Raw genomic sequence first — 13,860 nt, forward strand, 5'->3', positions numbered from 1 at the left:
ATGATTTGATATGGATTAATTTGATTTGATTTCCTTTGTACAGGACCCCACAAGCTATTCAGCTTTAATTAAGCATTATATATATTACATACTGTTACCTTTTCACAGCATCTGACAGAACACTTAAATCAATTTGCGCAATTCAATGTTCTTCATCTTTAATTTCATCAGTTGCTTATTCGAACTCTTCAAATCACTCATGAAAGGATATTCCAACCTGTATTGAGAGTTTGCATTTTTATCTTTATGCTTGAGGTTGTTAGAAATCTAACAACTCCCTTTCCAAAGTGTATTGAGAGTACGTATTTTAATCTTAAATTGCAATAACTGCGCATGCCGGCATTTCACCAGTTTTTTTCTCTGATGTAACCGACGAGTTCCATACCGACCACGTAAGAGAAGAAGTAAGCAGTTTTTCCTGTTGCTTCACTATGGCAAAGTTCGTCAGTAATCCGATCATCTCGGTTATAATTATAAATAAAAGGTAAGTGTATAAATAACCTTTCTTTATGGGAATTAGTAAGATTATACCACGACGGTTTCGACTAATAGGATAAAAACTCCAGCTCCAATAAATAACGGGACTAAGTCTTTTTTTGATGTTGTTACTATTTGTTATTTTGCAGGAGAACTTCATAACAGAAGACTGATGATTCAAAGAATTGTTGTTATCGTTTTTCTCTGCTTCTCATTTGTCATACATTCAGGTACGGAAGTTTAACCAAGAAACGGGTTTCTGTGCTTTTAACAACTAGTACACCTTAGCGACGCTCTTGGAAATCTCAAAAGAACTGAAGTTGACGATTCGTTCCATTTTCCAAGTGCTCTTTACGGTTGGGTCTTCTCTTGTATTTTATGCAGCATCAAAGGAGTTTTGCGAAAGATATTTAGTCCAAAATCATGGCATGTAATTTGTAATCATATAGTATCGAAAGTAAAGTCCTTGCGATGAATCATTAGCGAGCAGATGTTTCACACAGACCTCATCTTTCGATCTCAATATTCAACGCTCTTAATCGTTAATACGAAGAACGATGACAAGATGACTGTAAGTGAAATCACTACTCGATTGCGGTCAAGTTATGGTTTTGGCAACAAAATGTTTCTAAGGAACAGCAGAAGTCCATGGCCCAGCGGTTCAAAGCCCGATTAAGCTAATCTTGGATTTCTGGAATGTACCATAATTACAGCGGGTTACTTTACTTATCAAAACGGTTTCCACGATATTTTTAGCCTTTATGGTTTGACTTAAACATTTGTTTTCTTTCTTACACAGTTACATTTTTAACACTTTTTTTGACGGGCAAAACCCAAACGTCAGTTGGTACTTATATCACGGAGTAGGTGTTTGAACAACTTGGCCTGGATGTCTCGATCATGGCAGGTCCCGCCAAATAATGGCCGGTCAGATTGGGCTTTGTGAATTCAATGCCTCTGCTTGGTCAACTAAATAAGCCACAAAAAGGTCTGCTCGTGTTAAATGCAAATGATGCAGAAAAACCTAGCAGTAGCCATTTAAAATAGTTGATTCAACACCGGAAACCCCATGCCCTACCCTTTGCGAATAGTGTGGGTTTCTTTGTGGGTTCTGCAGGATCCCACAAGCTTAAGGTAACCGTCGTGAACATTGAGGGTTTGTCAGACAGGGCCTACCGGTGTTTGACTTTTATCCGAAAAGACAAGAAGATGTAATCCGGTGTCACAGCGTTTTGTGTTCCCCCGTGTTATCTTTTCCCCGAACACTGAGCACTAGTGCTGTGTGTTCCCCATTCGCCATAACTATAAATATGATAGCAGAATATGAACACAGAAAGTATCCTAAACATGCATAAAAGCTAACCTTAGGCCCAAAAAACTTTTGTCTAGGCCTAATTAGGTCTAAGGTTAGCTTTTATGCATGTTTAGGATACTTTCTGTATTCATATTCTGCTATCATATTTATCGTTATGGTGCAGGGGAAACACACAGCACTAGTGCTCAGTGTTTGGGGGAGCCGATAACACGGGGGAACACAAAACGCTGTGACACCAGCCGTGTCTCGGACCCGTGACCTCCGGCACGGTTGTCCTATGGTCATCAAACCGAACCAGCCTGTCCCTCCGCATTTTATTGCATATATTGTTTATGAAGTTCAGGGAAAGAGACGGTAGCAGACGTTAAGGTTATAACCGAACATAACGGAGGCAAGACTGAGTAAAGGTTACACTGAACCTTTCGCCGGAGGTTACGTTAGGAAAATCACCTGGGTTAAATTTGCCCTGGGTTTTGATTTGCTTTCAGCATGGTCGCGACGATATAGTTTCATCTTGTACATTATTTGCTTCCTATTGGATTATTTTATTTATTAGTTTTGCTTGCATTTTGCTACTTCTTTGGTTTTGTTTTGTTTTTTTTCGTAGGGATGCCATTTGCGCTGCAAGCCGATGGTTCTCACAATCCGTCAGGCAATACCAATATCACTCAAATGGACAACTTCGTCATGCAAACCAATGTTAGTTCATTAAAAAAATCAGTTAAAGAAACGAATCTCCTGTTTCGAACGAAAAATTTACATACGCAAACAAACAGGACTCCGCAGTTGCTGGAAGATTCTGCTTCTCAAAGCAATGTCACTCCAATGACCAACTCCTTTGCCATGCAAACCAATGTCAGTGGGTTGGGAAATTTGGCTTTACAAACCAATGTGCTGACTCGATTGGGAATTTTGCCCACAAAAACCAACAGCACTCCGCGGTTGCTGGAAGATTCTGCTTCACAAACCAATGTCCCTCAAATGGGTAACTCCTTTGGCATGAAAGCCAATATCAGTCGATTGAGAAAGTTGGCTGCGCAAACCACTGTCCAGACGCGGTTGGGAAATTTGCCTATGCAAATCAACAGAACTCTGCATTTGTTAGAAGCTTCTGCTTCTCAAACCAATGTCACTCAAATGGGCAACTTCTTCCAAACCAATGCCAGTCGGGCAAATTCGGCTTCACAAACCAATGTCGACGTCCTCACTCGTTTGGGAACTTTGGCTTTACAAAACAACAGCTCTCCACAGTTAAATCAACACTCTCCTTCACAAGCTAATGTGACTAAAGTGGGAAATTCTGCCTCTCAAACTAATGCCACTCGTTTTGGAAAGTTTGCCTCAGCTATGCAAATTGACATCGACTGTGAGGCAGTAACATATAAGAAGAGCGGTAATGATTTGGGGGTGACTTTAGAGGATTTTATTTACAAGCACAACTGCGGTCCACAGAAATGGGAACAATTTTTTGGCAATTCGGACGTCAGTGAGGCTATAAAATCGATATCTAACCAAATTGAACAGGATGTTGAGACATTTGAAGTTGAACCTCCACTGTATGCTGTCTTTAATGCTTTTAAGGAAATTGAGCCATTGGACGTAAAAGCTGTTATACTTGGCCAAGATCCAACACCAAAACCAGGCAAAGCTACAGGAATAGCATTTAGTCTCTGGCCGTCAGAAGATCCACGAGACGTACCAAGTGTTTTCAACATGCTCATAGAATTAAAATTGGAGGGCTTCGATGCAAGCCTTTCAAACGGAGACGTTAGCCCATGGAAAAAGCAAGGTGTGATGCTCTTAAACTCAGCACTAACAATCCGACTGAGCGGCGACGATGCGGGAGGCTCTCACGTCACAGTATGGAAACCATTTACAAAACTCTTTTTAGATTTCATGAACCAAATTGGCAGAGAATCAGCTTTTATACTGTGGGGAGAAAAGGCAAAAGAGGTCTGTGAAATGGTTGACAGGAGTAAACACTATTGCCAGGAAGGAGGTCATCCCTCGCCACGCGCTGGAATAAAAAATGCATTCTTTGGTGGAAACTATTTTAAGTGTGCTAATGATTTCCTTGAAGCTGCTGGACGGGGTAAAATCGATTGGAGTGTTGCACCACGCCTAAATGCTCCACCTGATATGTTGCCGTGTGAACAGTGTGGTGAAGGCAGTGAAGGTCCAATGGAAGGTGTCACCACCGATGTTTAGTTAAATAGTTTATTTTGGAGCCATGGCTCCGCGGGAGACCGGAAATTTAATTAACTAAAGCATGTGTTGGGATCATGGCGTTCATCATTTGTCCTGAGATGTTTACTCACGGTTTTGTTTCGAGCGCGTGCTACGTGCGGATTTATTCCATACCCATTGTGGCATGCGAGAATATTAACCTCGTTTGTATGTCGCTCTCGCCGTGAGGTCAATTTCCAAAGTTGGACATCGATTGGTTGCTTTTATCGTGTCAGTAGTAATCGGGATACCGATAAGCAATCAGGCACACCGAGTAGAAATCGGAATTTCGGATTGACGCGATGTTCCGTTCTGGAAACGGAATCATAACAGTGCACCAAAAGCGTCTATTTTGACTTCAGGTGGTGAACTATTTGCACAGAGACGTAAATTGTTAATCAAAGCAGAAGTTGATATGGCGGGGAGGGGGGGGGGGGGGGAGGGGGGTTAATTGAAAATGTAATACAAACTTAAAACCTCGCAAAAGATAAACGTAACGAGAACAAAAGTGAACGAATGGATGCTAAATAGGAATTTTGACTACCTCGATGATATTGAGATAAATATAATGAAACCTAAAATTACAATAGCTACTATCCTACACGTACCAGCCGTAATGCAGTTACCAAATACACGTACTATTGCAGGTACAAAATGTGTCCCCATACATGACGTACCTACCTAATATCAAGTGGATACGTTACGGATGAAAAAATCACGTCATCTTTACCCGCGTTACCCACCTATTACTTCAAATGGACATTCACCTTCTCATGCTCCCACATCTCCACCGTCAACACTAAGCAACCTAAAAAAAGGAGCCTCATCATGACTTTGGGCCTGTAACGAATTTTCCTTTGCTGTGATTATTTCAATAATCACCGAGTGCCACTAACTAGCAAAACATCACGTTATCCTAAATATCAATTGTGATGTGTGATGTCGACGGCATGTTTCGGTGGATATTTACTGTTAAATGCGTTAGGACCGTGTCGACGGTTGCACGAGCAACAACGTTTGTATGCAATATTACTACTACTACTACTGATAATAATAATAATAATAATAATAATAATAATAATAATAATAATAATAATAATCTTATTTTGTCATGGCACCTGTTTTGTGTTATATCTTTTTCGCAGGTTAGGCGAAGTGATTTTTGTAATTTGATTATTTAGGTTTTACCTATGTATCGCAAAAAAATAATTCAAAGACATTTGTAATTAAAGCGGCCAACCCAATACTAATAAGAGCAGATTTATGGCAGAAATAACAAAAGAACAGGAGAGACCACCTACCGTCGTTATTACGGACCTTGCGCAAGACAACAAACGCTCTTTGTGTCAAAACCATAGGGCAACCACGACACGCCACGACTATTCAAGATGGCGGCGCCCGGGAAATCTGAAGGCCAAAGCCAGCTTTTTTGAAATTCATTTTTTTCGGATACAAACGCTTTCACTGAAAAAAGTTTGAACAATTTTAATTGTGAACATTATGTTTTGTGGTTTAAAGTTGTTTTGTTCTTTTAGTGAAGGTTCCTTTAATATACAAAAACAATTCTCTGCACGCCATGCGCGTGCGTTTTACATTTTGGTACATTTCTTTGCCGTCCTCGACCTGACAACGAGGTGAATTGACCAATTTGAGGTTGTGTAGAGGACATGAGAAACTGACGAAACATTTTTTATTTTCTTCCCAAATAACCACACCGTTCATGCCAATTTTATTCCTGCACACTTTCAATTCCGAACCACTTGGGTTTGTAACGAAATTGTTACAATAACGGGAAGTAATATTCTTGGACAACGTTCTCGTTGGTGTCGTCGTCGTGCTTGCGTCAGCTCCCTATTGACTCCAGAGATACTAAGAAATTTAAGGAAGCTGTCAGTGAGTATTATTCTTAAAAGGACTTTAGTTAATTGTTCTTAATCTTTGTTTCAAATAGAGCAGATTTCAATTGAGTGTCGGAGTTAATACGAATAACAAAGTAATTGCTTCGACCAATCACCGTGACAACAGATGCAAACAGCGCAATGAACCAATCCAAATTCGTAGCAATACGTGTAACTTGCTTAAAGTACGGAAAAAGAAGTACAATGTTTATAGAGCGCTAATTAACAGTTAGACCCGTGGCCCTTGAGGGCGAAAGGTCTAATTGTTTTACTATCACGAAATCGCGAAATTTATCAGTTTTCTACAGTCATTTGAAAACTGCTCCAATTTTTAAGGAATTCTTTTCTTTTCTTACTATCAAAAGCCTTTTGAAAAATCTGTGTTTTTCCAAAGTTGGTTTTATTTATTTACTGTTGCAAAGGTTAATTTTAACTGCATGATTTATGAATAACTTTGAATGAATTACTTTATTTATTTGTCATCAAGGGTTTAGCATTGCTGCTAATAGGGGAAACCTAAAACAAGTTACAATCATCAAGTAATAGCTATTTACACGATAAAAAGCCTGTCCATCAGAATAAAGTTTCAGAAATGATTAAAACTAAGAATAAAACTATGACTATATATAGCTAATAGTTTAAAATAGTCAAGTTGAACGGAGATGACATTTGCACCCACTGCCCTCATCAATTAAAAGAAATTTAAAGCCCAGAGGAAATAAATGGATTTATGCTGAGTGTGACATGCTTAGTTACAGGGGCACCCAACGACCAATTTGTTGTAAAATGTACTATTATACCCCAGTTAATGAAAATAAATATTATGAAGGCATTTTCAGGTGTTTTTCAGTGTTGCTGGGAAAACATTATCTGTTCCTTTTTCCCAGCAAGACACACAAGAAATTTCCCAGCCAGCTAGATAAAATTGGTTGGTTTCCCAGCCAGCTGATCAAATTTATTTCCCAGCCAGGAATTCCGCGTGCTTTCAAATCCCTCGATCCGAAACGAGTACTCTCTGGGAGAGGGAAGGGGTTCTTTTTTTTTTTTTTTTGTCGTCCTCCTCAGTCTTCAGAGTTTCCACAGCCAGCTCGGGTTCAAATGTTAGAAAAAGTCAGTAATTCCCAGGCAAAACGTCTATCAATAACAAAATTTCCCAGCCAGCTCATCGAAACACCTGTATTTTTGCCAGCCAGCAATATTCCTCTGGGGAACAGATAATGTGAGGAACAGATTCGTTGGGTGCCCCTGTAGTTAGTTACTTCCCATGTTGCAGTTTGGGCATTTCTGCCATCCGGGATTTTCTCTGGATCATTCACCATTTGTGCAAGGTAGGCAGAGGCTGATTCAACAGAGTCAAATCAATTTTCCCTCCCCACCTTCCCTATTCTTACTTTCCTTTGGATGGCGGGTGTACCCTAACCTTTGCTGGGATCATGTCTTTTATATTTAGGTATTTCCTAGGTTACCATGCTGATTGTCATTAAACGGCCTAGCCCATCAGGGCTTGGGTAAAATATCTCACACATATGTGGTATTATTTGTGTCTCAGCAAACGGAGCTCGCCCAGAGCAATGCCTTGCCAACAATATCAGTCAGACTGTATAGAGCATGAAGCATAAAATACTAATAAATTCCTGTTTCTAATGTAATTTTGAAAAGTCTTTACAAAAACTGATTTAACGTGATTGGGTATCCTGGCCCATCATCTTGGACCCCAATACGTTACGGAATGCTTTCGATAAGTCATATCCAAATTTTCATTGCTACAGTTAAATGACTGAATTATATTATTGCGGACATCTCACGAATTCAGAGAAAAAGAGCAAAACTGAAAAGATTATATACAAACTGCGTCATTAAATATCGCCAAAAATTGCCTGTTAAGAATTGTTTTCACTATTACCAATAGCACAAATTATATATTATTGACTGGCACTGCAAAAACGTCAATACTAACTTACTGATGCCCCAGAATTCCTGCGGCCTATGATCATTTCACTTTCACTTTTCATGAAGCACCCGTCAAATGACTGGCTAAATGATTTCTTTCACTTTAACCCTCTTACTTTTGTCCATTTTCAAAATCCAAAGGTATTTGTAACAACTCTATTTTATGTCCGTCGTTAACTGTCCACCAGGGAGCTCCATCCTGTCAATTGGAATCGTCTTTCCTCTTTGCATTGCACTACCAATTTATTCAAGGGAGTGGTTTTAGTGGTTCGGTCGAACCTCCTAAACTAATATGAAAAACACTTAAACATGTCCGGTTTCTAAATGAAGTGGACTGGCTTTTAACATTTTTGTTAAAAGCTTGAGCAAATGGGATGCTCTTGAAAAACACTCATCGATATGGTTAGATTAACACGCAAATGGAAAAGAGGTTAATGGAAATAAATGGTCTTAATGGATCTTCAAAACACTATCATATCTTGCATATTGAAAATGTCAACGTAATGCTTTTACTGTTCTTAACTGAGATTCTGACTGGAAGATTGCAAATTTACATATTACTGTCACCTTTCCATGGTATCGGACAGAACGCTTTAAATGTATAATACGCAATTCAATGAATTTCATCTTTAACTTCAACTTTGCTTATTCGAACTCTTAAAATCCCTCATGAAAGGATACTCCAACAGTATTGAGACTTTGCATGTTTATCTTTGTGTTTGAAGTTGTTGGAAGTCTAAAAACTCCTTCTCCAAACTGTATTGAGATTACGTATTTTAATCTTAAGGTACAAAAGCTGCTGGCATTTCACAAGTTTTTTCTCTGATGTAACCGACGAGTTCCATGCACCAGGCAGTTTTTCCTTGTTGCTTCACTATGGGAAAATTCGTATAGTAATCCGTTCTTCTCGATTATGATTATATTTAAAAGGCAAGTATATAAATAACCTTGCTTTATGAGAATAAGTAAGATTTTTCCACGAAATTTTCGACTAATAGGATGCAAACTCCAGCTCCAGTAAATAACAGGACCAAGTCTATTTTTGATGGTTTTACTATTTTGTTATTTTGCAGGAGAATTTCACAACAGAAGACTGATGATTCAAAAAAATGCCGTTATCATTTTTCTCTTCTTCTCATTTGTCATGCATTCAGGTATGGCCCAAGAAAAATTTCTGTACTTCTTTCTTACCGCCGCTCTTGGCCGAAACTAAAATAAAAAAAAGATGACGACTCGTTCCATTTTCCAAGTGCCATTTCAACGAGTCGGAGTCTTCTCAGATTGTGTTTCTTGCATTTATGTCAGCAGGGCAAAAGTTTTGGGAAAATCGTTTAGTCCAAAATCTTTGCAAGTAATTTGTATTCATATAGCATCAAAAATATAAACCTTGCAAAGAATCGCTATCGAGCAAAAATATTGAACTCAGACCTCAACTTTTGATGTCAATCTTTAACTCTCTGATCAACTCTCATGCTTAATCTCTCTAATTATTCAATACGAAGAACGCGAACAAGAAGACTGTAAGTCAAATCAACATTCGATTGAGGTCAAGTTATGGTTTTGACAACTACGTGTTTTTAAGGAAGAGAAGAAGCTAAGGACCGGTGCTCAGTTGTTCAAACCCTTATTAAGCTAATCTTGGATTCCTGGAATATAGCATTTTACCTACTTATTGTGTGAGGCTTTTTCCATATTCTAATTGGTTCTTGAGAAAACCCATTGTGAAGTTGGCTAAAAGAATTTTTAGTATGCACACCACGCTATTGGACGCCATGGGAAAACTATTTAGAATTTCGAAAAAGCCTCAAACACTTTGTTAGCTCATTATCTCCTGAGTGATATAGTGCACTTTGTTTGAATGTCTGTGTTAACACAAGGGTTGTCAAAAAAACGGAGCAGATAAGGTCAGTTTCGCGTGCTTGCCGTCGCTTTTTTAAATAAAAATAGTGAACGTTAAAGGAATTTTCAAACACTACATTTTATCAGCTTTCCAGTCGGTGGTATATATAATTTTCTTGGGTTTCTTTAAAACAACGCGAACAAAAGTGATTTGCCTAAATACACCCCTGAAGGTTGACAGTAACCTTAAACTTTTGTTTTATACACTAAAATTTTTCAGGCGTTTTCGACGGGCAAAATCGAGGGCCTCCCCGGAGGGATCCTTGTTCCCTTTAGAAATTGGCTTGACGTAATATGTTTCCCTTGTTCTCAGCTTTTTGATCCCTAAAATGGTTTATGTTCCCTAAATTAAATATGTTCGCCTTAATTAAATAAAATTTGTTCTTTTGTTCCCCAGTTCAAATAAGCCATGTTTCCTTGTTCCCCCAAATCCTTGGGAGACCCTCCAAATCCTATCCTTAATTGGTATTTAATCACACTGAAGACAGGACCTGGATTTCTCGATCTATCTTTGCATGGCAGGTCCCGCCAAATAATGGCCAGTGGGATTGGGCATCATGATTTAAACACCTGTGATTGGTCCACAACTAAGTAAGCCGCATGAGGGTTTGCTCGTCTTGAATGCAAAATCATGGCGGACGTAACGACGAAAAACCTAGCAGTGGCCGTTCTTAAAATGATTGATTCAACGCCGCAAACTCCATGTCCTACCCCTTGCGAATAGTTTGGATTTCTTTGTGGCTTCTGTAGCGTCCCACGAGGTTATGTACGTTGAAGGGTTGAAAGACAGGGCCTACGGTGTTTGATTCTCTTATCAGAAAGGAACAGAGAGTCTAACTACTTCAATGTAATCCGGCCGTATCTCAGACCAGTGGCCTGCGGCACGATAGTCCTACGGCCAACCAATTGAGCCTGCCGGCTCGCCGCATTCTAATTTGCATATATTGCGTACTGACCGTTTATAAACTTCGGGAAAAGTGACGACAAGAGGCGTTTAGATTATAACCGAACACACCGGAGACAAGAGTAGAGGGTACACAGGACCTTTCCTCAGAGGTTACGTTTGGAAAATCGTCCAGGTTGAGTTTGCCCTGGGTACTTATTTGCCGTTACAAAGAAAGACAAACTTTGACCAGTGGGTTTTCGAAATTGCAATGTGAAGACAATGGAAAGCGTGGCAATTGCAATGGACATCACGTATTAAAGATAGCTTTCCATTACTTTCTCTTGGAACCCTTCCTTTTTGCATTTCCAGTTCACTAAGCTCGGCTCTATTCCAGTGTATGTTTGTTTTTCAGGCTTTGCGGCCAACGCCCTGCTTTCAGCAAGATCGCTATATAGTTTCATCTTGTACATTATTTGCTTCCTATTGGATTATTTTATTTATTAGTTTTGCTTGCATTTTGCTAATACTTTGTTTCTTTTTTGTAGGGATGCCATTTGCTCTGCAAGCCGATGATACTCACAATACGTCAAGCAATACCAATATCACTCAAATGGACAACTTCGTCCTGCAAACCAATGTCAGTCGATCGAGAAATTCAGCTAAAGAAACGAATGTCCTGACTCGAATGAAAAATTTGCATACGCACACCAACAGCACTCTGCAGTTGCTGAAAGATTCTGCTTCTCAAACTAATGTCACTCCAATGAGCAACTCCTTTGCCGTGCAAACCAATGTCAGTAGATTGGGAAATTTGGCTTTACAAACCAATGTGCTGACTCGATTGGGAAATTTGTCTTTGCAAACCAATGGAACTCCACAGTTGGTGAAAGATTCTGCTTCTCAAATCAATGTCACTCAAATGGGCAACTTCTTCCAGACTAATGCCATTCGGGCAAATTCCGCTTCACAAAGCAACGTCGACATCATTACTCGGTTAGGAAATTTGGCTTTACAAAACAACAGCACTTCGCAGTCGGTTCAACACTCTCCTTCACAAGCTAATGTTACTAATTTAAAAATGGGAAAGTCTGCCTCTCAAACTAATGCCACTCGTTTTGGAAAGTTTGCGTCAGCCATGGAAATTGACTTCGACTGTAAGAAAGTAACATACAAGGAGAGCGGTAATGATCTAGGGGTGACCTTAGAGGATTTTATTTACAAGCACAACTGCGGTCCACAGAAATGGGAGCAATTTTTTGGCAATCCGAGTGTCCGTGATGCTATAAAATCGATATCTAACCAAATTGAACAGGATGTTGAGATGTTCGATGTTGAACCTCCATTGTATGCAGTCTTTGATGCTTTTAACGAAATTGAACCATTGGACGTAAAAGCTGTTATACTTGGCCAAGATCCAACACCAAAACCAGGCAAAGCTACAGGCTTAGCGTTCAGTCTCTGGCCGTCAGAAGATCCTCGAGATGTACCAAGTGTTTTCAACATGCTCATAGAATTAAAATTGGAGGGCTTCAATGCAAGCCTTTCAAACGGAGACGTTAGCCCATGGAAAAAGCAAGGTGTGATGCTCTTAAACTCAGCACTAACAATCCGACTGAGCGGCGACGATGCGGGAGGCTCTCACGTCAAAGTATGGAAACCATTTACAAAACTCTTTTTAGATTTCATGAACATAATTGGCAGAGAATCAGCTTTTATACTGTGGGGAGAAAAGGCAAAAGAGGTCTGTGAAATGGTTGACAGGAGTAAACACTATTGCCAGGAAGGAGGTCATCCCTCGCCACGCGCTGGAATAAAAAATGCATTCTTTGGTGGCAACTATTTTAAGTGTGCTAATGATTTCCTTGAAGCTGCTGGACGAGGTAAAATCGATTGGAGTGTTGCACCCCGCCAAAATGCTCCACCCGATATGCTGCCATGTGAACAGTGCGGTGAAGGCAGTCAAGGACCAAGTCCAATGGAAGGTGTCACCACCGATGTTTAGTTAGCAAATTTATTTTGTACTCATTGCTCCGCGTGGGACCGGAAATTTAATTATAATAAGCAAAGAATATGTTGGGAACTTGGCGTTGATCATTTTATTGTTGTAGTTTCCCCTGCGATAATCTTACAAATTTGCTGTTTTGGCTTGAGTCCGTGCTACGGGCGCATATAATCCATACCCATCATAGCATGCTAGAAAATTAACCACGTTTTTGTGTTACGGCTCTCAGTGACACTGTCTTGTTAAAAGCATTTGACGATAATAGCTAGACATCGATTGATTTATTGGATAATTCGATAAAACCAAGAACCAATCATTGTAAAAGCAGTAATTACGATGAAAAACAGGCAATAAAGAAAGCGGAATTTTAAATGTTTGGCACGTCGTGAGATGTTGAAAAAAGCTATATATAAACCTTTACATAACTTCAAACTAGAATCATAACGCACAACATTGTCCAGTATGCAACTCAAACGGGCCACGGCTCGGGAATGCCACTTGTTATTTGTTTTAAGCATCCACTCATGAACGTCATGATCAGTCACGGTCAGATCTTAATATGACGCAAGTACGTCATGTACGGCTACTACACGCACTACAATTTCAACAGCTACCAGTACCAAAAACACGTTTTAGTGCCGGTACAAATTGTGTCTACATACATGACGTACCTACCTAATGTGAAGTGGGTACTCACGTACAATGACTGAGAGACCGCACTTTAAACCCGGGCTATGTTTGACCCTTCTACTAGGGTAACCCTAGCAGTAGGGTTACCCTCCCTCCTTGTAAACAGGGCCTTAATCAGTGTCGACATCGCGAACTCGAGAAACAACAGTGTTTTTTTCAGCAGTCACGGTATCTCATTAAACGCTCTTTCCTCCTCAATTCCTCGCTTTTCGTTCTCTTTATTCCACGTCTTTCCAGGAAAGACCACCTACAGCCGTTGTTGACTCCGGAGATACTAAGAACTTTAAAAAGCTGTTATGAGCTAATTCCAAGAGAGTGAAAGTCGAGAAGGCCCTGGGGTGGGGTTGTGAACACCGCTAACGTAGACATAGCACAAGGAAGAGTTCGAACTTCATTAAATCTTAGATCCGTTCGATAGTGATTGATTCTTGTTCTTGCCAAACATTTTAAGATCACACTTGAAGACTTGGCTAGCTTTTAGGTTTTCAACATGATCTCTTGTCAGAAAGGCTGGTCT

At 39.8% G+C, this 13,860-nt stretch overlaps 1 protein-coding gene across 1 annotated transcript; it reads left to right on the forward strand.

Annotated features, from left to right (window-relative positions):
- The first annotated feature begins 11,336 nt into the window (after positions 1-11,336).
- LOC138010151 (uncharacterized) lies at positions 11,337-12,836 on the forward strand. Its single transcript, XM_068857098.1, has one exon. The coding sequence runs from the start codon at positions 11,337-11,339 to the stop codon at positions 12,651-12,653; it is 1,317 nt and encodes a 438-aa protein (XP_068713199.1). The 3' UTR covers positions 12,654-12,836.
- Positions 12,837-13,860: the final 1,024 nt, after the last annotated feature.

This window comes from Montipora foliosa, chromosome 1 (genome assembly GCF_036669935.1).
Source record: "Montipora foliosa isolate CH-2021 chromosome 1, ASM3666993v2, whole genome shotgun sequence".
Taxonomy (NCBI): domain Eukaryota; kingdom Metazoa; phylum Cnidaria; class Anthozoa; order Scleractinia; family Acroporidae; genus Montipora; species Montipora foliosa.